The 25,137-nt window shown below is 39.5% G+C and overlaps 1 protein-coding gene across 4 annotated transcripts; it reads right to left on the bottom strand.

Annotated features, from left to right (window-relative positions):
* Positions 1-327: 327 nt before the first annotated feature.
* Positions 328-23,497, bottom strand: GABPB1 (GA binding protein transcription factor subunit beta 1). 4 transcript variants are annotated; one of them, XM_054077336.1, is made up of 9 exons: positions 23,367-23,497; positions 16,011-16,118; positions 14,958-15,125; positions 14,295-14,489; positions 13,004-13,151; positions 12,549-12,662; positions 8,232-8,417; positions 6,985-7,100; positions 328-2,281 (listed from the first exon to the last, which is right to left on the bottom strand). In XM_054077336.1, exons 1-9 carry the CDS (start codon positions 23,367-23,369, stop codon positions 2,132-2,134), a joined length of 1,188 nt encoding a protein of 395 aa, XP_053933311.1. In that variant the 5' UTR covers positions 23,370-23,497; the 3' UTR covers positions 328-2,131. The 4 variants fall into 4 exon arrangements, with proteins under 4 accessions (XP_053933311.1, XP_053933313.1, XP_053933312.1 ...); XM_054077338.1 differs by lacking the exon at positions 23,367-23,497 and adding an exon at positions 16,458-20,600; XM_054077337.1 differs by lacking the exon at positions 23,367-23,497 and adding an exon at positions 23,128-23,342 and having other exon boundaries at positions 329-2,281.
* Positions 23,498-25,137: the final 1,640 nt, after the last annotated feature.

Below are 25,137 nucleotides of genomic sequence, written 5' to 3'. Positions count from 1 at the left end.
AGCTTGACTAAACAGTTCCTGCACTCGCTAGTATCATAACGGATTGCTTTGGAAAATAACCCACCTCCAAAATACCGCAATTTCCAATTAGTCACTGCACAAGGCTTGCTTCCAGCCCTTGTACCAGCTGAGTGTGGTTATATCCTTGAAAATAATTCTAAAATGCACCACCACAGATTTTCCATTTTTTATTATAAAACTATTATTTTGGGGTCAAATTTGCCAAATTGATACCAACACTAGGATAGTTGGATTTTTTCCCTAACTGCCAATTCTATAAACTAAAGTCAAAGTAAGATTTTACTTTGTATTGTATAATGAAATTCTTGCCCCACACTTCCCTCCTACCTCTTAAGGCCATTCTAAGCCTAAAAATGTTCTTTTCCTATTTTTCTGAATGTCTAACACAGCACAGCTTTGACCGTCTAATGCGCACACAAAACAACTGAAATTGAATTGATTCTACACTATATATTTGTGGAAAAGATATTTAATTGTAAAATAGAAAAAGTAGGCCAGAGTACAGTTTTAAGGGTAATTCTTCTGTGTACAGTATAGGTAAACTAGACTTTTTGTTTAAGTTTATATAAACAATTCAATAAAAGCAGTGAAACATGGAACAACAAAGCAAAGCACAACGAGTCTTATCTTACAAAAAAAAAAGAAATCTGCACAGTAGTTCAAAATTTAATGTAACACAGCACTGAACAATCTTAAGGCAGCTCAGTCTAAGCACAGGACCAGAAGCCAAGAACTCCTGAGATCTATTCCCAGGTCTGCCACAGATTCATGTGGTCTTGGGACAGTCATATAATACTCCCTGTGTTGCGCTTACACCAGTTATAAAATTGAGACAATAACACTCACTTACCTGCCTCAGGCGGTACAGTAAGGGCTCTTTAAAAGAATTTACAATGCTCTGAAGATGTAACGTGCTATATAAATCCTAAGCATAATAGATCACTGCACAGACGCACACAAACACGGTATCACAGTGAAAAACAATGATGCCAGGTAAGAAGAGCATCACTACAACGTAAAAAAAATTACTTGTCTGATTGCATAATTAAAATGCAAAAGTCTGTTTAAAAAAAAAAAAAAGTGTTACTGAAATAGTTTCAAGGCTATTGAGGAAAAGAGATCAACAGGAACATCGTAAAAGATGTGTGTTCCAAAAATGTGTGTGCCAGTGGAGACATTCTTTCCTATTCATTACTGAACTTTAAAAAGTTTGTACAGCAAAATCATAAGACACAAGAAGTTTCAATGCCTCCACTACCAAATTTTAAGTTGTCCCCAATACGTAAATTAAGATTTTTTTTGTTCTTTTTCATTACAAATTACATTCTTCCAAGAAATATACCATCCACAATAAAACTGGCTGCTAGCTTACTTCAAATGACCTATAGGCTAAACATATTTCTCATAATTTTTCTCACCTTTGCAGAAAAATACCTATGCAAGATGTATGTGTAGAAATTATAAAAACATGCAGCATATGTACAAACTGAAAAGTTTAAAAAATATTAGCTTCATATACATGTAAATCTACTTGGATATATCTGAAATTAAATATAAAAATTTCACCGCCTAAAATAAAAAAAAACCCAAAAATGGTTTTCAGAGAATCTGAGACAACTCTTTAAAGCTGTACAAAGATTTCCACCTGGAAATGTCTTATTCAGAGAAGTTTAAGTTGTCACCGTGTAGAAATAACTGCTAATTCGTTTTATCATATAATTAATTTTCAAGTTGTCAGCTTAAATCAACATCACCCTTAAAACTGTTCTGTTTTTCAGAAGTTAGATTCATACTAAAATCAAAAATTTCACAAAAACATTGGCTTCTCGTGTTTCTGGATCCCTTCAAAAAGATTTATCAACTCATTTTGAAACTGTAAAAAAAACAACTATTTACAGTATTTAATTTTAAATACTTTTCACAATTTCTAAATCCAGAGTTTTTATGTTACAAGAAATTTATCAGAGCTCACGGCTTAAGTCCAGTTATCAACTTGAAGCATCTTCTTTCTCTATCATGTAATCCTGTGTCTGTACTTATACAGAGTACAGTTCAAGATTGTACTGCAGGTTTTTGAAAGTAACAGGCTTTGCAGTATGTTCATTTTTTATTAAACAGCTTCTTTAGTCTGGAGGCGGTTCATTGCCTCTAACTTCTGCCGATAGGCCTCCGCTTCTTGTTCTTTCTTTAGAAGCTGCTGACGGTATTTTTGTGCTTCTCTGTTTGCCTCATCCAGCTGTTTCTGAAGAGTTTCTCTTTCCTATTAGAAACAGAACCAGCAATATTTTGTCAAATGTGTATAAAATACAAGTTAAAATGGCAAATACTTTTTCTTTACATGCAGCTCAAGCGTTTGGGTATCATGTAGAAACTGTTCAGCAAACTGTTTCAGGGCAAACCTGTATGAACGCTGCTGTGTGAATTAGACATGAGCTATGACATCAGACAACTCTCCACAATAAGGCTTGAAGTGTAAATACAGTAAACTCGAGTTTCTTTAGCTGCAAAGATACCAAGCAAATCCTCATGGAAAAAGAGTGAAATAAAGTGGAAGCATGGTGATCAAATATAACACAATATATAAACATTTCTGCAGTTATTCAATTCAATTTGTTACTGGCTTTTTTTTTTTTTTTAAAGGAAACAAACTGCTTCTAATGGGGTTGGAATCCAGTCTAAGAGGATTGTCCCTTTCTGTTGTATTTCTATTCAGATAGTATAATCAAAACCTGGTACCTAACAGCAGCTTGCACTGGAAAGGGACAGCTGCCCAGTAACCCAAATACACACACAACTGGTTTCTAAACGAAGTGACCTGAAGTGATTGATCCTATACAATCCAGAGGCAATAATCACACCCCCAAGGGACACCACATTTTTATGAATTAACAGGCATTTAGCTAGATAACCTTTTCCAATTCAAAGGGAGTAACTTAAGGATCCGTCCTGCGTACAAGTTCATTTGAGATGGCTATAAAATGGTTTCCAAGCAGAATAACATGGGAAATGCCACTTCCCATGAAGCTGCCTTCAGAACTAAGAAGAATGTGTTTCTGCCTCCAGTGACGTAAGTACTGTCATTTTGTTTGATACTGAACTGAAGCCCAACTAAAAAAGCAATTTGCTTGGAAAATAGTTTTGTTTTGATCTTCAACCAAATACCATTTCATTAAAGTAAGTGCATCATACTTTTATGAGTAAGGTAGTATTTGATTTCAAATAATTCTTTCCGCTGTAGTTCTTAAGTTGCCACAGGAGGGAGACTGGCAGAGAAGCGAGCTATCTCCCAGGAAAAAAAAAAAACCAAAACTCTTACCAAAATCTAGGCCCAGTGAAAGTAAGTTGCCTTCTCACCTTATTCTCATCCCAGCAGTTCAGCATCATTTTCACATTTAATAACTCAAACAGTTTTTAGAAATTCCACCCCCCAAATCCCCATAACAGCATCCCTATTCTTCACCTCTTTGACGCACTCACGTATTTTCAGGGTCAAAGCCTTAAAATACAAAATGCTCTGCCTCCCTTCTACCGGGTACTGTTCTCAGTACTTGTCACAGCCACATTTAGCAGTCACATGCTGTGCTGAATGTGCTGGAATATAGTTACATAGGTGATCAGATCATTGCTAACAGCAGCATCTGTATGGCAAAAACAACAGGTGAAGGAGAGATGTTATTAACGGGTTACAAACACTAGCTGCAACACACAACAGAACAAACTCCATCAAGTGCAACAGGATTTCACACAGGGCTTTAAGAGCTGAAGGAAGCCAGCTAGGGTTTCCTTCATTTGTTAATAAAATAAGAGCTCATCTGATCTTGCTTATTTGAAAACGAAGCTCCGCTTCCACCTCTGAAAATTTGGATTCTGCTTTTGAAGCAACTTTGCAAATGGCCAACCCAGGCAGCAACTAGACAAATGGTAAAACCTATATCCCAAAGGACCTGAAATACACCAATGATGTTCCAGCACCAGTCCAACCAAAACATGTAAGTTACCTGTGCGGTTTAAGGGAAGCCAACAGCTTAGGTAAAATAGCCTCACGGAGTGGAAAGTTGGCAAAAAGAGCTACAAGAATTCTCAGGGTAGCAGTCAAAACAGTTAGTCCTGCTACTTGTGGGCACTGAGCTCTGGGATAACGCCAAGACAGGCTTTATCTAATCTCATGAATTTGTCACTTAAAAACCATCAGAAATCTAATACTGGTAAGGAGCAATTGCTCTAGCTACTGCACTGCAGAAGAACAAGAAACACCAGTAGCTCACTGGGCAGTGGTTCCTCAGTGCATTACTAACAGCAAGGTGCTATCACGACCACAGGGCATGTGCAGACTGCAAACACTCGGGGGTGGATTGGTCCTCAGAACACACCTTATGAGCATTTCCCACAGAAGAAATAAATAGAGTCATGTAGGGAGCACAGCACGTTAAGGGAGGGATGGAAAAAGGCAAGTCTCAGTAGCAGAGACAGGAAGATAAACCAGTATCTACCAGAAAGACTACAAAGCATAAATGTAAACAGAATGTTTACAGAATGTTTACATTAGGAAACAGAATGAGTTAGGGAGCTGCAGTCAAGTTCACTGTCTGACTAGGCCATGGAAAGAAACACCAACGCTTCTGGAGATGCTCTGCAGATCTACAGTGGACTGAACAGTGAGAACTGGTGCCTTAACCTTAACATCAAAAATACGAAAGACTGTATCTGGTCTATTAATTTAATCAAATCCAGAAAGAGTTCTTATGGCATTCTTTAGAACACAATCGAAAGTGTTCTAATTACCTGAAGCTCTTTTGTATTGGCATAAAAACCTACCTAGGTAAAAAATAAACGAGCAGATCCTGAGTACTCTTAAGAAATCTTACCATTTTATCAGGGAAACTTCTTCATTACATGTAAGTTTTCTTAGTAGTCTATATATTGACAATAGTGACACCCATAACCAAAAAAAAAAGAAATCAAGCATAAAAATCACTGTATGTTATGGATGATGCATGAAAATGAAAAACAGAATATCTGCGTGACAGGGGTTTTTTTTGCTGCCATCCTGTTTAAAGTATCAAACTGCTTACAAAAACTGCTGCCACCCTTCAGAATGAGCTGAAATGTTTGAACTTAACAGACCCAAAAGAGAAAATAAAAAATACCACTACAGTTTTAGTTGTTCACAGTACTTTCACAGGAAAGTTTGTCACCTCATATGAATGGGAGGATGTTCAATTAAAGACTTTCAAACTACAGTTAACTGTTTATATGCTATGAATTTAGAACAGCTGAAGAAAGCACTCTTAGCCTTGAATCAACTCTTTATAATGAAATAAGGGAACGAATCACCAGTGAGGCAAAGAAACCCAACAATGAAGGTTTTCTCCATTAAAAAATTTTAATGAAGGGAGGGTTCACACTCCCTCCAAATTCAAGTATCTATCACCTTCAATGATGATGTTTGAAGTGAACCAACTTTATGTACACTTCTTTAATGTCCCTGTTACCAACGTGAGGTAGCATCATGCCCCTGTGAACCACACTAAGGCTACTGAGGTCAACGGGCCTCCAAACAAAGAGGTCTGCGCGTGCATTTCCAGTTGTACAGGCAATGACAAAGTCAGTTATCAAAACTTGTACTTAAAAGTAACACAAAGTAACTAATTTAAACCAACTTCTCTCAATATTTGAGAAATTTGTTTAAAATACATACTTGAAACTGGTAATCCCCTTGAAAGAACTATTTTTAGTGTTATACCTTCTACCTGTCATTAGGAATAGGTCCAATTCATTCCTCGACCAATCTAGATTTTTTTCCTACATCTTACAGAATTCTTATAATACTTAAGGAAACGTAATTTCCTTTAGGAATAATTCAGGCAGATGTTTAAAATAGTGAACAAAAGAAATGCTTTTATTGTAACAGTCATACATTTAAAAAAAATGCAGCAAGAAAATTTCAACTGTCGTGATAATCTGTAATGACCACAAAGCTGCGAAGGCCAAAAGTATTTGATGTGACAACTTAGGGACAGGCAAAGCAAGTGATGAAAGGTGGTAATTATTGTTATTAGACATGGTAACATAGAGCACACACTGTACAATAAAGTTTTCAATTAGGCACATATTTCATAATAGGAACAGAAGTTGGAGAATACAACCTTTGATAAATGAAACATCATGGAGTTGACAAAATGAGAACTTACAGCCTAGTCAAGGCAGACAGCAATTTTCATAAACTTTTGGCCAAAACAGGTCAGCACAGTTAAAAGTAACAAAAGGAGGAATGAGATGGTTCACCTATCATGGTTAATATAAAAAAGCTACAAATATAAATTGAACAGCTACATCTATTTGTCATATACAAAAAGCAAAGCGCTTTCAACATCATTAGGTCTTCTGCATTATGATTTAAAAAAAAACAACAGGATTGTTCTCCAGAACTTAAAAAAAGGGGGAAGGAAGGCATGGACAGATAAAAATTGACAAACACAGAATCTTACTGCTTCATATTTCCATTAACAGTTATCTAGATAAGATGAATGGAAAGGAAACATTGTTAAAAATATGATCTTGCAATCAGGACAAGCATGTGGTCGTAAAGAGGAAGATGAGAGTACAGCACTCTCATTCACTGCTAACAGAAAAAGTCAAGTTACTTGATGATATATTGGTACCTAGTTTAAAAACTAACTGTGATCCTAAAGGAAAAACAAAAAAATTAAGTTATCATATACTTCAACAAGTGTCACTTTTATGTGAATGACTGAGGATAAAGCAAATAGCCCTCCTATATCCTTCTCACAACAACTTTGTGAAAGATCAATTCCAGTAACCAGGGAAACTGAAGAAGTTTGTTTCACACTCTTCATTCTGTGGTAACAGAGAAATTAAATTCTAGAACAACACAAAAACCCACAACCAGATAGTCAGTGCTGAATGCTCTGGTTAACACATATCACTTAATATACTCCTTACTTCTATTTCTGCAGACTCCACACGATTTTCAACAATCTCAATGCACTGTCTCTTCACTGGTGGTTCTTCACTTATCACAGTTTCTTCAGCAATGTCTGTTGCTGGAACTGTTAATACTGAAAACATATTTATACATATAAATACACTTACTTCAAACAATATTTGCACTATATAAAATTGATATAAATAAGGAATTTTATTAATAGCAATACAAAGTAAAAACATTCCCGTATGAAAACAAAACTATATAAAGCGCATTATAAAGTCAGTAGAGGGGAAAACTTAGTAAAAAAAAAAAAAAACTTTAGCTGCTACTAAGAATTTTAATTCTTTTCACTAAGGTCTACAACAGTCAGCTGCCACTCTGGAGTTCACTCTGGAGTATAAGTGCTGTTTTTCACAGAGTAGACAGCCGTGGAAGTGAATTGCAGCAGTACCAGTCTGTCAAATCTGTAACTTATTTAGTAGACCATCCCCTTTATGTCTCTTAAGCAAATACTAAATAAAAAATGGCTTTTGATTTTTATTAAATAGAACACCTCATGTAATCTGAAAATTCAGTAGTTACTAACCCTGGAAATGAAAAATTAGTGATCTGAAGAAATTCATGGCCAGATTTACTCATGCAACCATCTGGCAAATGAACATTGTAACTGTCACCTCAATTACTCCCAACACACAGTCACACTTTCTGAAAACCAGCTGTGCTTGTCAGGCAGACTGCAAACCAAATAATCTGTCTCCAGTGTACAACTCTACAAGCTCCACACTGGGAGTCCTAAAAGAAACCAGAGAAGTAATAGTTTCTCCCAACAGTAATGGCAGAGCATCTTTAAAAGAAACCACCCAAAACACACGCGTCACAAAAAAGCACTTGCTACATTAGCAGCTTCCAAAAACAAAGTACGCATCGTCCAATGAGACAATCTGTCACTATGGCTTCACTGGTTCTACCACCACTCTTCTAAAACCTCAAGCATCTAAGTACCCGGCTTTTGTTCTGATAAAAGGCACTCCATGGGACTTGCACAGCTTGCTTCATGCATCATGTTTCTAAATCCAAGCTTCACCTCCCCACAATATTTCCAGCAAGGCAACAGCAGATATTGGAAAAGGCTTTTGTTTTACTCTGTTTTCTAGCTTTCATAACAAGTTTGCAAGAATCAAGCTTATTGAAGGCAAAGCACATAGCAATCCCTTCTTCCTTAAACATTCCTCAAACTCAAACTGTACGAGTTGCCACTCACCTTGCTGTCCATCTGGCATGGTCACAATGATCGGTTGCCCAATTCCACTGGTTGGAATTGAATGCAGGTTACCAAGCTGAATGCCATCTGTAACTATAGTAATAACTTGCTGACCTCCAGAACTGACAACTTGCTGAATAGCACCATCCACAGATTCTGCAGTCACCACCTCTTCTGTAGCCACAACTATCAACAGAATAGTAAAGGAATTAGGCCAATTTATAAATTAAGCTTTATGATTTCAAATGCATTTTAGTACAGCTGAGAAAGACTTTCTTCCATATCTTTTAAAATTTGATCCCCTCAACTCCCAATTAATGCGTTACTACATTATGATGTTGTTAATAAAACCCTTCACCAGGCCAATACAAAGCACTAACATTTTCAAATATCCACGAAACTCTGTCCTGGTTTACCTTGCTCAATATAATCATTGTTTTTTATTTAGCATGTTTGCTACACCATATTCCCCACTCAAAACCAACACTTTGGGTTCAGCGTTAACATGGCATAGAACAAGAGCTGGTTTTAAGAACATAAATAACTTTTCCATTGTACACAAGCAAGACTAAGTTACATTAAGAGTCAGAATAATAATTTAGAAAAAGGTGTAAAGATGTCAGCCCTGTAGGAAAAAGATAAAGCTACAAAAGTAAAATAAACATCACGTATCTATTATTTTATAAGTAAAAATTAAAAATCCCAGCTCAACTAAATAATTAAACTCATGATTCCATAATGAGAATACAGCAGTGAAGTCTCACAGTTCTATATTACAGCTATAAATCAAGGTAAGGTAAGAGAAAGACTGGATTCAGAACTACAGCACCTACCACAGCTCGCACTATACGCTGTAACTGGGGTCTCGCACTACCACCGTTATTTTTTAAAACAACAAGACACTGAGACAAAGAGCAAGATCACTAGTAGCACAATCAAAGAATTTCAAGCACACTAACTCTGTATTTTTATTTTCAATTTGTCAGGGTACAAGCAAAGCCTTTGATTTAAATAACAGACATTAGAGTGTTTTTTATCTACGGAGATGAAATTAAAACCCTATAGACTGTGTTGTGTTGCTCAAGATGACAGAAGGTAGATAAAACCCTGAAGCTTTCATCTTTTAAGTTAATTAGAATACAACACACACAAAAATCACTGTGTAGTTCAAATAATGATTGCAGTCATTTCCTTCTGAAGATCTTTATGTTCAGAGATCACTGTCCTATAGCGCTGCTTAAATATTCAGAGTGTGTTCATTCAGTAAACCAAAACACTAAGTCCTACATGAATAAGTGGTGTTGTACTGAATTTGATTTGGCTTCCAAGCACAGGCTCAGCTCTAAGAAAGACCACTGTCACAAAATATTCCAAGTTCTAAGTGCCAATACTAGTTGCTGTGGCAAACAGCTCTGATCTTGCAGCTTCAAACTCAATGCTGGGCTTCTAGTTCTGGAAAGAAACATTATTAGGACTTCTGCAGGCATTGAAAGAAAAATGGAGATTTAGTCTAAAATATTATTTTATATAAATAAAAAATCCCCATAAATACAGTCCTTATTCCTTCCTTGCTCTTATTCTGTATCTATATCCATATAATCACTACTTGCCACACTACTTCGTATGCTGAAGGAAAGCTGAAGTCATTTAAAACAGCAGCACTATTACTACAGAGATTCTTGAAAATAATGTGCATTATTTTCTTCTGCAGTGTGAGGAGAGAACATCTGCACATGCAGCAAGACATATGCCCAATTCCAATATAAGCACACCAAATACTGCATTCCAAATACACATCATAAATCAGATTTCTCTCTAATTAATACAACTGAGTTCAATAAATAAATTGTGCACCACATTTGTACATAACATCCATGTCCTTGTGCACACTTCACCTGAGTAACAATTAAAAAAAAAAAAAGTATGATTCTGTTCAGCTCTGGTGAGAAGCACTTTTCTCTCTTGTTTTACAAAACTGATGTGATTTTAACTGCAAGATACATGGAACTGGGGCAATGGGTAAAGTTAACTTGGAAAGAGGAGAAAAAGAACTTAGAAAAAACATAAAAGGCAGAACCTGAGTGCTGTGTCCCAGTTTATACAGTCTTAAATACAGGAGGCTAAATACAAGCAAGCCAAAACCAGAATTCTCAATCCTGCAGTTTTTGAGAGTATTTTAAAAGGGATCTTTTACAAGATGAGCACAGAGAAAAAAGGGTTTGCTGTTGGGTTTTTTTTTTTCATTGAAGACACTTAACTATTGATTCAAAGGTGACAAAAAGCTGCTTTTGTATTCTTTACACACTACAAACTACTAAAGAAGCAAACACCCAGGAAATAATTTGCAAAGATGAAGATGCTACCCACACATCTGCATAAAAATCAAATCAGAACAACTGAAATAAACAGGAGGGTTAGGCATGATGCACACACATTATTGATGGTAGGAAGCTACTGCATCAAGACTGCAAACATTCCTTCCTGCCTGTCACCTCCTGCCTACTCTCTAACATTTTTTATCTTCAGAGGTTTACTGGCACATGGGGTAGGTTACGCTGCAGCACTGCAAGGGTAGGGTCATGAAACATCAGAATTCTCAGTCAGTTACCAATCTACTAACTAGTGAGTCCTGGATACCCATCTAAGGCTCTGTAATTCCATGCAATCTCTTCTCGAGTTTCTCTCTCCTACAATTAGATCCAAGTTTCATTAAAATGCATCAATTGATTGAAAACATCAGCAGCTTCTGTAATGAAAGGCACTGCATTCTGGTTTTTAATCATCCCCTTCACTTGCAATACTTACATGTCATAAAATAGCATTGCTGTATGTAGGTACTGCTTTGAGAAATAGAAGAAGAAAAGAGCTAAAGAGAAATCAGGCAGCTCTCATGCCATCAAGCCTTAGAATACAGCTCTCCTATATTTTCAGTGAAAACTGCATCCTTAAGAATAGTCATCTGCTGTGCTGAAATCTGTGAGAATTTTTAAGTACTAAAGACTATTGCCATGCAAAGTACCTCTGTTCTGTAAAATTTATCATACTGACCAACAAAAAAGCAAAATAAATGCATTTCTTTAAAAAAATGTTTAGAAATTCAGGTTATCGTAAACATCACAAATACTTGATTGACATGGTTGCTGCTCTCCCCGGTAATGACCAGTCACTGGTTTTGAAGTTAGTCTTGTCTTGCTACATATCAAAAATAGGTGCTCAAAATCCAAAACTAACTTGGATATAAAGCTATATTGCTACATGTCAGTACAATAAATACTATAAATACTGAGTAAACAAAAAAAGCAATCTGGCCTACCATAAACCTCCAGTAGCTAAAGACATATCATACTGCCTGAGAGAACACTGGAGAGCAGAGTATGCAAGGCAGCACTGGACACGTAAAGTATGCATGGAATACTTCACAGCTTTCTTTAGAGAGTCGTCTCCACCAAAACACCTTTTGAGACTCTGAATAACAGAAGTGTTTATTCCAGTACACCATACACTCTACTTAAGAGATGAAAACTAGGGATTTCTGTATCTCAAAGCTAGCTAACATAGCATTCACATAGCACTTATCTCCTAAGTGCCAGTTTTAGCCATTTTTTTATGGAATGGCAAGTTATTAACATATGCTATAATTGGAAAATATGGTCTGGAACAGAAGTTCAGTAGCATCCTCTTATGAGGTAAGTTTCAATAATTTAGATGCTTTTGATCACATTTCAACTTTATTGCAGATGGTATCAGAATTTGCATAAATTATAAAAGGAGGTATTTTCCTTGCTTATCTCTCTCTTTCTCAAACCTGTTAGTGGTAATGACTAGTCTTTATAAGACTCTGATGCTGTAAGGACTCCTAACTGCAATTTCTTTCTTCACTTCCGTGTTGTAATGAAGAAAAGTGAAAATGCACACAAAGCAAGCACCACATAATTTAGAAAGAATGGAAAAAAAATATCCAAGACAACTTGTAGAGCTGGAATTCAGAGAAGGAACTGACAAAGCAGCAACTGACAAAGACTCATGGGGCAGGGGTAAAGAGGTTTTATGTTAAGAAAGAGAAATGCAGAACTCTGGAACTAGGAGCTTGTCATTGCCTTATGGAAGAAGGAAGCATGCATGCAGCTGAAGTGAGGGATGCAGGCTGCTTCTTCCCAGGAGAACAATACTGCACTGCTAGGCTTACGTTTACCTGAAGTGCCATGACAGCAAGGAAGGAAGGAAGGCTGTCATCTCATTCTGTACAAACTATCTCCAAAAGCACTAGTTACATACTTTTAGCTTATCAAATGAGGTTAAGTGATTTAGCCTGCTAACCTGGTGTTTCTGAAGAATTTGACAGTGGAGCTGATGCTTCTGCTAAAGCTGCTAATGTGGCTAATACTGACGTCGACGAATTTCCAAACTGTACAGCAGACACTCCCGTTTCATCTAGGAGGATTAAAAAAAAAAAAGTTAGCTGATAAATTTAAAACCAGTGAAGTCTCTTCTTTATTACACTGACGCTTTTAACACGTGCTCTGTTCTCAGCAACATTCTGCTAAAAGAAAGAGCTATTTTGAAGGCAAGTTCGTTAAGCAAATACAACATCTGACAATTTACCTCTGTGAATACTGTTGTTTTAAGTACCTATTTACAACACAAAAACCACCGAGGAGGAATATGATAACTACTCTATTCTTACCACTGTTCTTCCTCAAGCCTTTTCACTAAATGGTGAAAATCAGTTAAAGTATAAAATCCCAGCAACTATCCTACAGACATCTAAATACCTGTTCCATTTGATGTATTTGCAGAAGATACCAGACCTGTTAGGTTCACCACCCCTCCAGGTCCAATGATGAACTGTGGTGTTGCTGCATGTATCGTCACAGTGTCTGGACTCTCTGGATTCGTATTGATTTGGTTCTGCATTGCAATCTAGAAGACAATGGTAATAATATTATTCCAATTGTAGGAACAAAGAAGTTATTTACCTTGTAAGAACTACAATTATTGCACATTCTATTCAAACAGGGAGGATTGCCCTCATTATACTCATGCAATACACACATCTTGTTAAGGCTTGTACTCTGTTTAAGTACATGAGAACCACTCTTTTTGGCTGAAATCTAAAAACTAAAGGTCTGCTGAAGTAAAAGAGAATGACGCACTGCTCCTTCTCCTCACCATTTACTGCAAACAAAAAGGACCACATAAAGACAAGGTCCTTTGGTAGATGTGCAAGCTCAGGTTTCTAAAATAGAGGCCTGAAGAATCAAGACTGCTATGGCAGCTACATGCCATGAAAATCAGCTCTGACAGCTTAGTAATTGCCATGAATTGTAGATGGCATTTTTCTTTTTGTCTGTCTTTGAGTTATTACTGACTAATATTTACTTTTATTTTTTTTACTGACTATACCCTTCCTGCAATGAAAAGAAGGCTAAAGGAACAGACTAGAAGTTCATACAGTTCAAAATACAGGAGAACAACAGATTTATATAGTAGCATAATGGTATTTTCTGGTTTGCTTTCTATTCTTTTCCTCAATAATGCACAGTTATCTTGCCTTTAAGATCACTACTGAACAGTAAGCATGCACTTCCATGGAAGTATCTATTATAATCCTGATCCAAATCACTTCAAGAATTCAGTCCTAGTTTTTCTAAATCAGGAAAAATTGTCATGTCTTCTCTCCTGATGTCCAATTGTTAGCAAATTAATATCCATATATGTATATGAAGTTAGTTGAACACTAGACATAGTCAAAATTTATTGGCAGAATAGGGAGCTAAGTTTTACACCTTGCTTGTGAAGACTCCACCTAGTTCCATGTCCTAAACCACTCTAATTTAAGAAAATAAAAAATACTTATCCTTGACTTTGTAGGTGGTAAAAATGCTCTTCAGCCAACTAATATTTACTACCACTAATCACAGTTCCATGTCTTGAACTAGACTGGAGTTCAGCATTATCAGTTAATACATGGTATCACAGCGGCTATATTAAAAGCTTAGTTTATCACATGTGTAAACAAGTACTTTGCTCTAAGTTCCCTCAATACCGTGAACGTAAAGTTACCTGTAATATTTCTGCAAGGTCTTCATTTCCATTGTCTACTGCAATATCTAATGCCGTTTTGCAAAATTTACTCTGAGCATGAACATCTGCTCCGTACTTTATCAAGAGTTCTACAACTTCTTGGTGGTTGTGTTCAGTAGCCCAGTGAAGCGCAGTCATTTTGAGCATGTCCTTCGCATTGACATCAGCTCCATGCTACAAACAACATCATTGCATAAACTATGTCATTAGAAGCACCTGCATTAAATAATGCTGGTCACAGAACAAAACCCAAAATTGTCTTTTTCCAGCAGTAACGTCCTGTTATCTTACATTTACAGATTTATTAAAAGTACTTCAATCTAACTAACAAATAAATTATTTACCTTAGAGGAACTGAAGACTCCCTAAAACATATCATGTCTTTATTCTAAAAGCTGTTACACAATGTCGAGTTAGGAAGTAGTCTTATTATGAAACAGGAATAAATAATTCACCTGAAATCACAATAATTTTAATGCTAGAACAAAGTACAGTTTAATAGGAAAACAAAGCACGCAAGGTATATAGTATAAATATTCACATCATTTCAACGTTAGTTTCATGACTAAAAGGAAATTCCAACATTTTCATCACAAACCGTTGTAATATCGCCACCTCAGACCCTGTTTCAGCAGTCTTTACCTTAAGCAAAACTTCTACTATGCTGGCATGGCCTTCTGATGCTGCCATATGTAATGGAGTTCTGTCCACTTTGGTTCTGGCATCCCGACTTACACCTGCTCGCAGCAACACTTCTGTTGTTGAGTAGTGCCCATACTGTGCTGCCAGATGAAGTGGAGATGTTCCCAACTGTAACGTAACGGAAAAGTGAAAGTTTAAAAGATGCCAGTATGAAATATTTCTTCTTATTCTGGAGTTACTAAACTCCAAGTCATCACTTCAAAATCATCTTCCCTTGCAGTCTCAAGGAAAGAAGCTTTATGAATAATGAAGAGGGAAGAGGGGGAAAAGAAGTTTATTCTCCCCCTAAATAACCACAACACACTAAAACACACTAAAACACACTAAAACACTTGAAGCAACTTGTTGATGCCTGTGCTGTGTTTTTCTGTCTTTTTGATGTTTCAAGGTGTACATTCCCTGAAATGGATTACAACTCCATTTTTAGTGTTGGTCAACAATACCAGCACTGACAGGGAATTCTGGAAGTCATTTAAGTCCAATCTCCTGCTGAAAACAGAGTCAACTTGAAAGTTAGGTCACTAAGTAAATTAAGGCTCTTAAGAGCTTGTAAACACCTCAGATATTTAGGCACCTGACCTTCCCATACAACCTATTCAAAAACAGGCACCTCCAAAGGCCAACCCAGAGCCCCGAAGTCAGGGAATTCTCAGTTGTACATATTAGGTAGTTGGGACTGCTTTAACTCAGACCTCATACTATACTAAATGAACAAGAGAATGATTGCTGCTTTCTTCGATCAGCCATTCCAAAGTTCATCTTAAAAGCCACCAGAACAAGATCATTCACAGTCTGTTACTAAAATCAGTTGGAGGTCATATGAAAAAACAGACAATTTTAATTTTAATTTTTAATTAGACATTAGATGGTATGGAGTTCCGAGAAGAAACTCCCAAGGCTTGCACTATAAACACTGAATTGTACTAAGCCTATTTTCTTCTTCAGGTGAGAAAAGTAAGAGGATCTACTGAACACTGTAAAAGTTTTCATTACCCAGTCTGTGGTAAAAGGTGCTCCATTTGCCATCAAAATGCGAACTTCGTCATCTTGACCTGCTCGTGCAGCTTCTAGAAGTTTCTTTCCCAAATCTACTAGTGACATCTAGTGAAGGGCATAAAGTAATATAAAGAAAAAATAACAACATGAATAATATTTTAAGTACACAAATGTTCATGTCATTTTTTAAATTATTATTTCTGGAGTGGTCTGAAAAGTTCAAAAACTAGAGTTGGTATTTTAGCCACGAGAACAAGCTTTGTTGACTGCAATAAGCAGATCGATTTTAGAATTACTTTTGTCAGCCATAAACAGCTGACACTGCAGTGAAGATTTCCATATTACAATGCTACAACCATAGCAACTGCAAAGTTACATCAAACTGAATTCAGACTGAACTGGATGCACATTTCTTATAGCAGAAGGCTGTTTAGAAGCTCTCACCTGATACTGCAACCCGCAGCAGCTTTGTCCATCTTTCAAACGATGCTACATCATGGCTGCATCCAAACCCAAAGGCACTATATTCACTTATCCCAAATGCCTACATGTATTTAAGAGGTACCACTACATGAACACATTCAAGTAGCTATGAAACAACACCTTTCTGAAACCTTGTCCATCGCTATTGCTTCATTTTGTTCATCCTGACACAGAGTATCTGTATTCCTAGCTACAAAACGATGCAATAGGCATATATTATTGTACCCCTTGCATCAGACACACACAAAATATCTGCCTGAAAACAAACATTAGTACCTGCTTCAACTGTCTACAGTTACTAAAAGCATGTTAAGTGCAACATTTTGATTGAGATGTGACTGACAGACTAGATGAAAAACTTTCACACCATCTTTAGATAAATATCCCTTTTACAGCATTCAAAAGTTCCACGTAATACAGAGCATGCAAAACTATATGTAGACAAATGACTATATGTCGACCTATGTACACTTCTGTTGCAAAGATTTCCTGGTGTAACGCCTTTTTAAAGCCACTCTATTTCATACTTGCTATTAATCAGTAAAAGGAAAATTTAGAACTAAAGTATAACTCATGTCACCAACCAAAATATATCATTAACATTTTAGTCCTATACGTATGTTTTCCACTACCAGGATGCTAAGAATGGAATTACTTTCATCAGTTCAGTTTCCCGTCACAAGCAAAGTTAAGCCTATATTACCAATAACAGCAGTTTCAAGGCCACGCAGCCAATTCCCTACACAAAATTAGTGTACAACAGTTCAAAAAGGAATCCCAATAGGATTATTTTTTATATCTTTTCTAAAACATACACTTCTATCACAAACCAAACATATCTAGAAAGTTCTCTGCACCTGGCTCAGCTGGCAAAATCCACATTACATTGCTCAACAAGCTGAAAGCTAATGACCTTGGAAGAAATTAGAGAGGAAGAGGGAAATACTGCAAATGCAGAACTACAACACATCTCAGTAGAGCCATGAACCGAAGCACATTACTTCTTTGTCTACAGAACCGACGGCAGGCAGCAATATCCCCTTCACCACGGTAATATTCCATATATGTCCATCCTTCTAGCACACATGAACATGTTGATTTGTCTCCAGACAGAAAAGGGAAGAGGAGCAGGAAGGTGGCAGGACAGGACAAATACTGACAATGGGAAAGGGAAGGAAAGAAGGAGCACAGAGTCAGATGCAGAGGAAGGGACAACAGCTGACTCTCTTCCATAAAGTGAAAGAGAGAAAGAGAAACAGAAATAAGAGAAATGCTATTGTTCCTGTTAAAGGGAGACACTAGAAGTAATGATAAAAAAATAGGACAGAGCATGCATTTGGCAAGTGCAACAGTGAAATGAAAGAAGATGACACTCCCTTTGTATGGTACACTTTTTTTTTTTTTTTTTTGGCAGAGCAGCAAGGGGGTGCAATTTAAGGAGGAAGAAAGCAGACACACTTTTTGTAGCAGTCTAATATCAACACATCAAGGGTCTCTGAAGCAAAAGGAAATGCAGAAATTAATGCAAAATGTGGAAGTTCAGAACTAATTCAGAAAGACAACAATTAACCTTCCTTGCATTAATTTTTGGTTTAAACACCAGTAGAGAAAAGAAACTAATCAAGTCTCCTTTTAGAATTACAGAACAATTGAGACTGGAGGGGACCTCTCAAGGTCACCTGGTTCAACCTCCCAGTCAGAGCTGGCCCAGCAGGCTCAGGCTGTGCAGCACTTAGTCCTGTTGAGTTTTGAATGTCTCTGTGAACAAAAATCCCGCCACATCTTTGACCTCATGCCAGCGTCCAACCACTGTCATGGGAAGAGCTGCCTGCTGTGTATATCTGTCTTTCTCCACTAACCAAAAAAGGCAGCCTTGATAACGAACTTGCACTCGACACCTGTTAGTCAACAAATATAGCTGAATTAAATTACAATGCATACAAGTAATAACTACACCTATTCAGAACTCACTGACTGCATCTACACTGGTGAAATAAACTGCAAAGTTGTTAGCAAACCCCTATGCAGTAAAATCAAGCAGCAAAAATTCAGTTATCATGGACTGCAAAATACAAGTCTCGCTCCCAGGAGATTTTAGGGACAAACTGCAGCCTGATACCAACACCTTTTGAGCGCCTCTGAACCAATACTGTTGAACATCCTGAGAGTACTGCACTACACTCAGTATGAAATGTTCTACTCAAAGAAAAGAAGGGATCTGGAAGGCCACACATGGTGTAATATTCATTACCACATACTACTAACATTAACCAACACTCTCTTGCTTGATATAATGCATTTGTATTTTAAACAAGCACAAAGCATCACAGAAGTTTACATATGTTTCATGAGATAGGATTTTAACTTCAGTTAATGAAATTCATTGTAGAAATGAAGTGGAAGTTTCAGTTCCCCTAAGGTCCGCAAAGGCATGCTTGGGCCATCTAGTGGGGGAAACACCTAGCAAAATTACACTATTGAACTCAAAAATAAAAATCACCTTATATGTCACCAACACACTAACAACAGCAACTGAAGAGGCTTTTCCAACACAACTCAGGCCCATTTAGTCACTTTTAACCAATGAATACTAGCATTCACAAAATTTCTAACGAGCAGTCAAACCAAAGCTGATTTCTATTTGGCAGTCCATTCCAAGCACCATTATTGTAAGGTCAGGAAACCCTTGAGCAACATGCTCCATGCTTCCCCTGCCATACCCTTCCTGCTAGCACTGGGACATAGTGAGAAGGGTCTGCAGTGTCATAACTTCCCTTTCTTTCCTTCCCAGAAAAATCCTTCAGTTGGTCTCTCGAAAACAGTTAGTAATGCTACAATAGCACAGTGATACTATCAAAAGCAAAGTTTTACATACAGTACAATAAAACATATTTTAAATTTAAATGAGATTTCCATTTCAAAGCGGCCCTCTTCATCAAGTACCGCTTCTACTCTGTGTAGTGTTGGCAAATCAACTCTGCTGAACTGTGTGAGAGGGTACTCTCCAGTAACGGTGCCGTTTACATCAAGCACGGCTAATGCTTTATGAGAGGATTCTTTCATACAATAAAAACATCACTGGCTCTAAAATAAAGTCTTGATACTGTAACAGCTACTCTTAGGACAACTTGAGCATGTTTTCAGACATCTAACAGCTCCTTCACAATTGTGTGAACAAGGGGGTTTGTCTACCTTTGAGTAAATAGGGAAGAGCTTCCACTGGGTTTGGACTTCTTTGCACCAACCACCTCCTGAACTTCCACATTTCATTACTGCAATGCATTCAGTACAGTATCAAGAGCCTGATGTCACAATTAACTGGTAATTAAAACATATACCAAATTACTATTGGTATTTTACTTTTGTTTAACAGGAAATCATCCTGCTATTTTTATCCATCTTAGATTTAAGCTTTTATACATTTTATACAACTCTGACCATCATGTTATTACCAGAGGGGTAAATAATAGCACTAGACCAGAGCTTAGGTGGAAAGGTGTGCAAAATGGGCACCACTGTGGGGAAGGAAAAGAGCTGGAGAACATGTAGCTTGGGAAGCCTGGGGTCCCACACCACAACCTACAGAGCCCCAGCCTGCAGTTCCAATAAGAAGATGAGGTTGGACTTAAAGTACTGCAGCACCTTTCAAACTGATACCCTGCCCCAAGGACCCAGGACCCAGCTGCTAGATTCCAGACCCTTCTACCACTGCAGAGGTGAATGTGAGCTGATCAAAATCAACAGGCACAAAACAAACAGTTGTTGCAGATCTGCTAGCATGGGGACCTCGCAGCCATCAGTGTACTTCTTCCGAGGCATACTCCTAAAAGGGACATACTTATGCTAGAAGTACATATGCTAGTACTAGCAGAAAAACCTACTAGGAGATAAACTGAATCAATATACACCTTATCTATTAAAAGGATTTGCAATCATTCCTAAAAATACAAGGACAAAGTTCCATAAAGTGCCAATTAACCAGGTTTCCCTACTAAAGTGACACACAGCAGATAGCCCGAGAACAACCATCTCCCACATCCATTACACCTGGAAAAGAATGCCCTTTTCAGATTGTCTTTTTCTTTCCACTATGTAAAAAAAAAAAAAATGACCCACTTCCCTAGACCTGATGTTCAGAAATGTTGTCATCCCACCAATTTCAACATTGCACAGTATCGCTAGAAAATTAGAAGAGCAATTTCTAACTAATTTTACGCTTATCTGTACCGAAGTCAAAAATATTTAGAAGTACAGAATATAAACAGATAGAAATACCTATCAAAATCTTTAATCAAGTACTCTGCTCTGATCATTGATTATACATTGATTATAGCAACTTATATGGGATAAACTCAAAAAGTTCCTGTAATGTTTCCTAAGGGAATCGTTCCCTTCCAAAAGTATTTTGACAATGATTTTACATGTCATACTTCAAATCTTAATATAAATATCATACATTTAATGAGTTTCCACACTTCTATTACGATAGTGAAAATTACACTGATGTATCAATAGCAGCCAGCTTTAATTCCAGTGCTTCCAGCTTTTCTCTATAACTGTGTTGCATTCGTAACTAAATCCTCTGTAGTCTGTTTAAACAGCAACATGACCTTCATGTCGGACTATGTATGCATCAGATGAAAAACATCTGATTTGAGAAAAGGGATCAGAAAAGCAAACATATTGTTGAATGGTTTCGTGGTTCAGACAGTCGAGCCTGTACTTACGCAGGTCTGTCCTCCAATTAGGTGCTTATTTTAATTTCAGTTAGCACCAATCATCAACATAACTCCATTAAATAATGCAGATGGTAGAAAAGTCTTGTCCTTAAAAAGGAGAGTGCAGATTTGACCATTATCTGCCATGAAATGCAACATCTAAAAAACACAATTATGCAACAAGGGTGAACCATTGGCACCAACCAAGATTTGGGTTGGCACTGCCGAGAAGCTACAAAGCTTTCACAGATAAATTTGGCACTGGATACCAAAAAGGTTATATGACAGCAGCTACAACTGACATGAAGAACCTAAGGGCTTGTAATGTAGCCTTTGAACCTTACTACTGGCCCTCAAACAAAAATCACCAGCCTCTCTAATTAAAGCATTTGGTTTATTACAAGTAATCTTCCTTGACAGTTTCTGTTTGGAACACAGGGCAAAAAAAAAAAAACCTAGAAAACAAACTGTGTTCAGCAAAGAAAATGGGTCACGACAGAGTCTACACCTCTGTATGCTGATCTGCCGCGTACACACTCCACCTTATTTACACAGCAGACTCAGATACCCTTACATGCATTTCTTTGTGCATCCACACTTCAAACTGCTTACTTTTACTAACACTTCAGAAATCATTAATTTATTTTTTCTTAAATTAAGCTAAAGTACTCCAAAGTGTGCATTCACAACCTTTTAGCACATTTAACTCCAAAATGCACCACTTGCCATGGGATAAAAGCTATCCTGGCAAGCAGGTTAAAGGACACTGCACAACTGCTTTAAGTTAAAAGCTGCAAGCACAGCCAACTCCCTACAGGGGATTTCGCTGACATGCGGTCAGTGTCTCACCCACAGGAACCACTTGACGACAAGGAGAGAAAAGACAGACAACAGCCCGAACTAACACACGTTGCCCCACATTTCTGTTCCCACCACATGCTTTATTGAGTCCAAAGCAAGAGTTACAAACGCAGGGGCGACACTGCAGAGGAGGGGAAGCGCTCCCCATCCCACCTTGACACCTTGGGTGCCAATCTTGGGGGAAAAGGCACGGGACGAAGCCAGGGGCCTCGCTCTGCCCCGAAGCATCTGGGGCTCCTCACATCATCTCTGAGGTGCCAGCAGGAGAGAACCATAGAATGGTTTGGATTGGAAGGGATCTTTGACAGCATCCAGTTCCAAACTCCTGCCATGGGCAGGGACACCTCCCACCAGCCCAGGCTGCCCAAGGCCCATCCAACCTGGCCTGGAACACCTCCAGTGATGGGGCAGACACAGCTTCCCTGGGAAACCTGTGCCAGCGCCTCACTGCCCTCAGCGTGAAGAAATTCCTCCTTATATCTAGTCTGAATCTGCCCCTCTCCAGTTTATACCCATTGCCCCTCGTCCTATCCCCACAAGCCTTTGCAAACAGCCCCTCCCCAGCTTTCCTGCAGCCCCTTCGGGTACTGGAAGGTCTCTTTGCCCCCCCTCACGCCCCCATACACACCCCCTTCCCGCTTTGGTCCTACCCCCCCCTTTGCCCCCCTCGGTCTCGGCCCCCCATTGCGCCCCCGGGCCCTCCCGCCACTGGGTCTCGCCCCGGGCCCCCGCTCCCCCCCCGGCCCCCGCCGCCCGCCCAGGCCCGTCCCCGCGGCCCAGGCCTCCCCCGCGCCCCCCGCCCGGCGGGGTCCCCGGAAGGGCGGCCAGAGCGGCCGCTCTCCCCAACAGGAAATCCTGGCTGGGCTGGGCGCTGCCGAGGGAGCCGCGGCGCCGGGTTCCGGGGGAAGTGGAATTATTTTTTACCAGCGAAGAGATCGACTTCCACATCCGGTAACAGGGCCCTATACAAAGGCGCAGACTGACCTGGAAAAGCTTGTCCGGCTCGGGAGGGGGTGAGGGATAAACACGGGGCAGCGAGGATGGGCCCTTACCGTGCCGCCGGCCCGACCGCCGCCGCCGCGACCACGACCAGGGGCGCCGGAGGCCGCCGCTCATCGGCGCCCAAAAAGCCCCACACGAAAAGTCCGCGCCGCGCCTCGGCGGAAGGACACGTCGGGCGGAGCGGCGGCGGCGCGACGGCGGAGCGCGGCCCCGGCTCAGACAGCGGCCGCGGCGAGAGACGGCGCCCAAGGCGGGAGGCGCGCGGGCGGAGGGGGCGCCCGGCACTTACCATGGGGCGCGGGTATTATCTTATTACACAAACATCGCCGACAAAAGGGGCTCGGCGGAGGGATACGGCCTCGGAGCCGCCCGGCGCGCATGCGCAGGGGGGCGGGGGGGGGGAGCGGGCACTGGGGGCGCCCGCCATGTTCCGGCCCGCTTCCCGCCCGCCCGCCGGGAGCCGCCCTAAAGGCGCCTTGAACGAATAGGAAACGGGGTCGGCAGCCCGCGGGACGGCCTTGTGGAGCGCCTCGCTGCCACGGGGCGGCGGGGTTTGCTTTTCCCGCCTCGTGGCTGCGGAGGCTCCCACAGGGCTTTGCTGCCTTGCCTCCCCCAGGCAGGGCTTTAGCCTTGGGGGCAGGATTTGAGGTGGATGAGGGCTCCGGAGTGATCTGAAGCGTTTGCTGCCCTGTCAGCTCAGGCCTTCGGTCTCAGACCAGCGTTGGACCTGACATCCGAGCTCGAAAGGTGTCTCCTCTCCTGGTTCTGTTTCTGCAATGCAGAATGGTCGCACTCGTGTTGTCCCCAGAGCTGCGAGTCACAAATATTCTGATAACACTGGAAAGCATAGATCCCAGCATCTATGTCCTTCGTGTGAGAAACATTCCTTCACTGGTAAAATATTGAAAAGAACAAAGTCTTCAAAGCAAAGGCTGTAAAATATTTTCATTTTGCAATTCAGCACTGAGTTGGATGCCCTTCTGAAAAAGGCATCTTGCAAAAGCAGTAGTTACATGTACTAGTTTTAAACAAAGAACGGTGTAAGTCCTCAAAGAATGCTTGTTTAGGTTATCCAGCCATCTCTGGAGATCTCCTTCAGGTTCTCTCTTGACCTAAGACAACTCCATCTTACAAGACAATTAAGTACATCAATAAATTCTTACAGCTCTAAGAGAGTTAATTTTTTGGGGTTGTTCATCCATGTCTGGAGATTGTCTGCAAATTACCTCCTGATACAATACATTTATACTACAAGATAATTAAACACATACCAACTGCAGCAAAGCTTACAAATTCTCACATTCAGGAAAAGGTATCGATCACAGAATTCCACTCTGTTCTTCAGGAGATGGTAGTACCTAATGGATACTTTTTAATCAGAGTGCTTGTAACAACACAGTTTGCAGATCCATTATTTTCTGCCCTTGACTTAGCTAACACGGCTTTGGAGACCAGACAAATATCCAGATTCCGAAGAGCGGATATCACTTCACAAATACCACAACTGAATCCTTGAGTACTGCTGGAATCGACCTGTTTGATCCAGGAGAGAAAATACATCTGCACACAGCAACACAACAGCATTCCTGGCCAAGCACGATGGCAGGGCTTGTCAGCCTGGTAGACGGGGCTTCCTCCGGTTCTTGCAGTATTTTTTGATTTGAGTAAGGCTGCAGGGAAGAATTCTCCATGCACTTTTTGGAAAGCCAGTTAATCTTTTACACGTTGTCACCTGGTGCAGGGACCTGTTGACTGATTTTTCTATGAATGTTCAGTGAGAAGGCAGCACTGGAGAATGGCTCCAGACATCGCTTCTCTGGGCTGTCACTTGTCACCAGAGTACAGAAACCTTAAAGCCAGCCTTCATCACTTCTCCATTGTTGGTAAGTGTTCTGTGTTTCAACAAGCAGTTAGGTTGCAGTATGATGGGTTCTCATTTACAGAGTAGCAGCAGATACAGAAAATGCTATGATGTCCTCACAGGCATGTGCCAGCAAGCAGGAATGCCTTGTGACATTAGCTGCAGTGCCACAGAAAATCAAAATGTTCTGTATTATTGG

Source organism: Cuculus canorus, chromosome 12 (assembly GCF_017976375.1).
Source record: "Cuculus canorus isolate bCucCan1 chromosome 12, bCucCan1.pri, whole genome shotgun sequence".
Lineage (NCBI taxonomy): Eukaryota > Metazoa > Chordata > Aves > Cuculiformes > Cuculidae > Cuculus > Cuculus canorus.
Note: the sequence above shows the minus strand (reverse complement) of the source record. Positions and strands in the feature narration are given on the sequence as shown.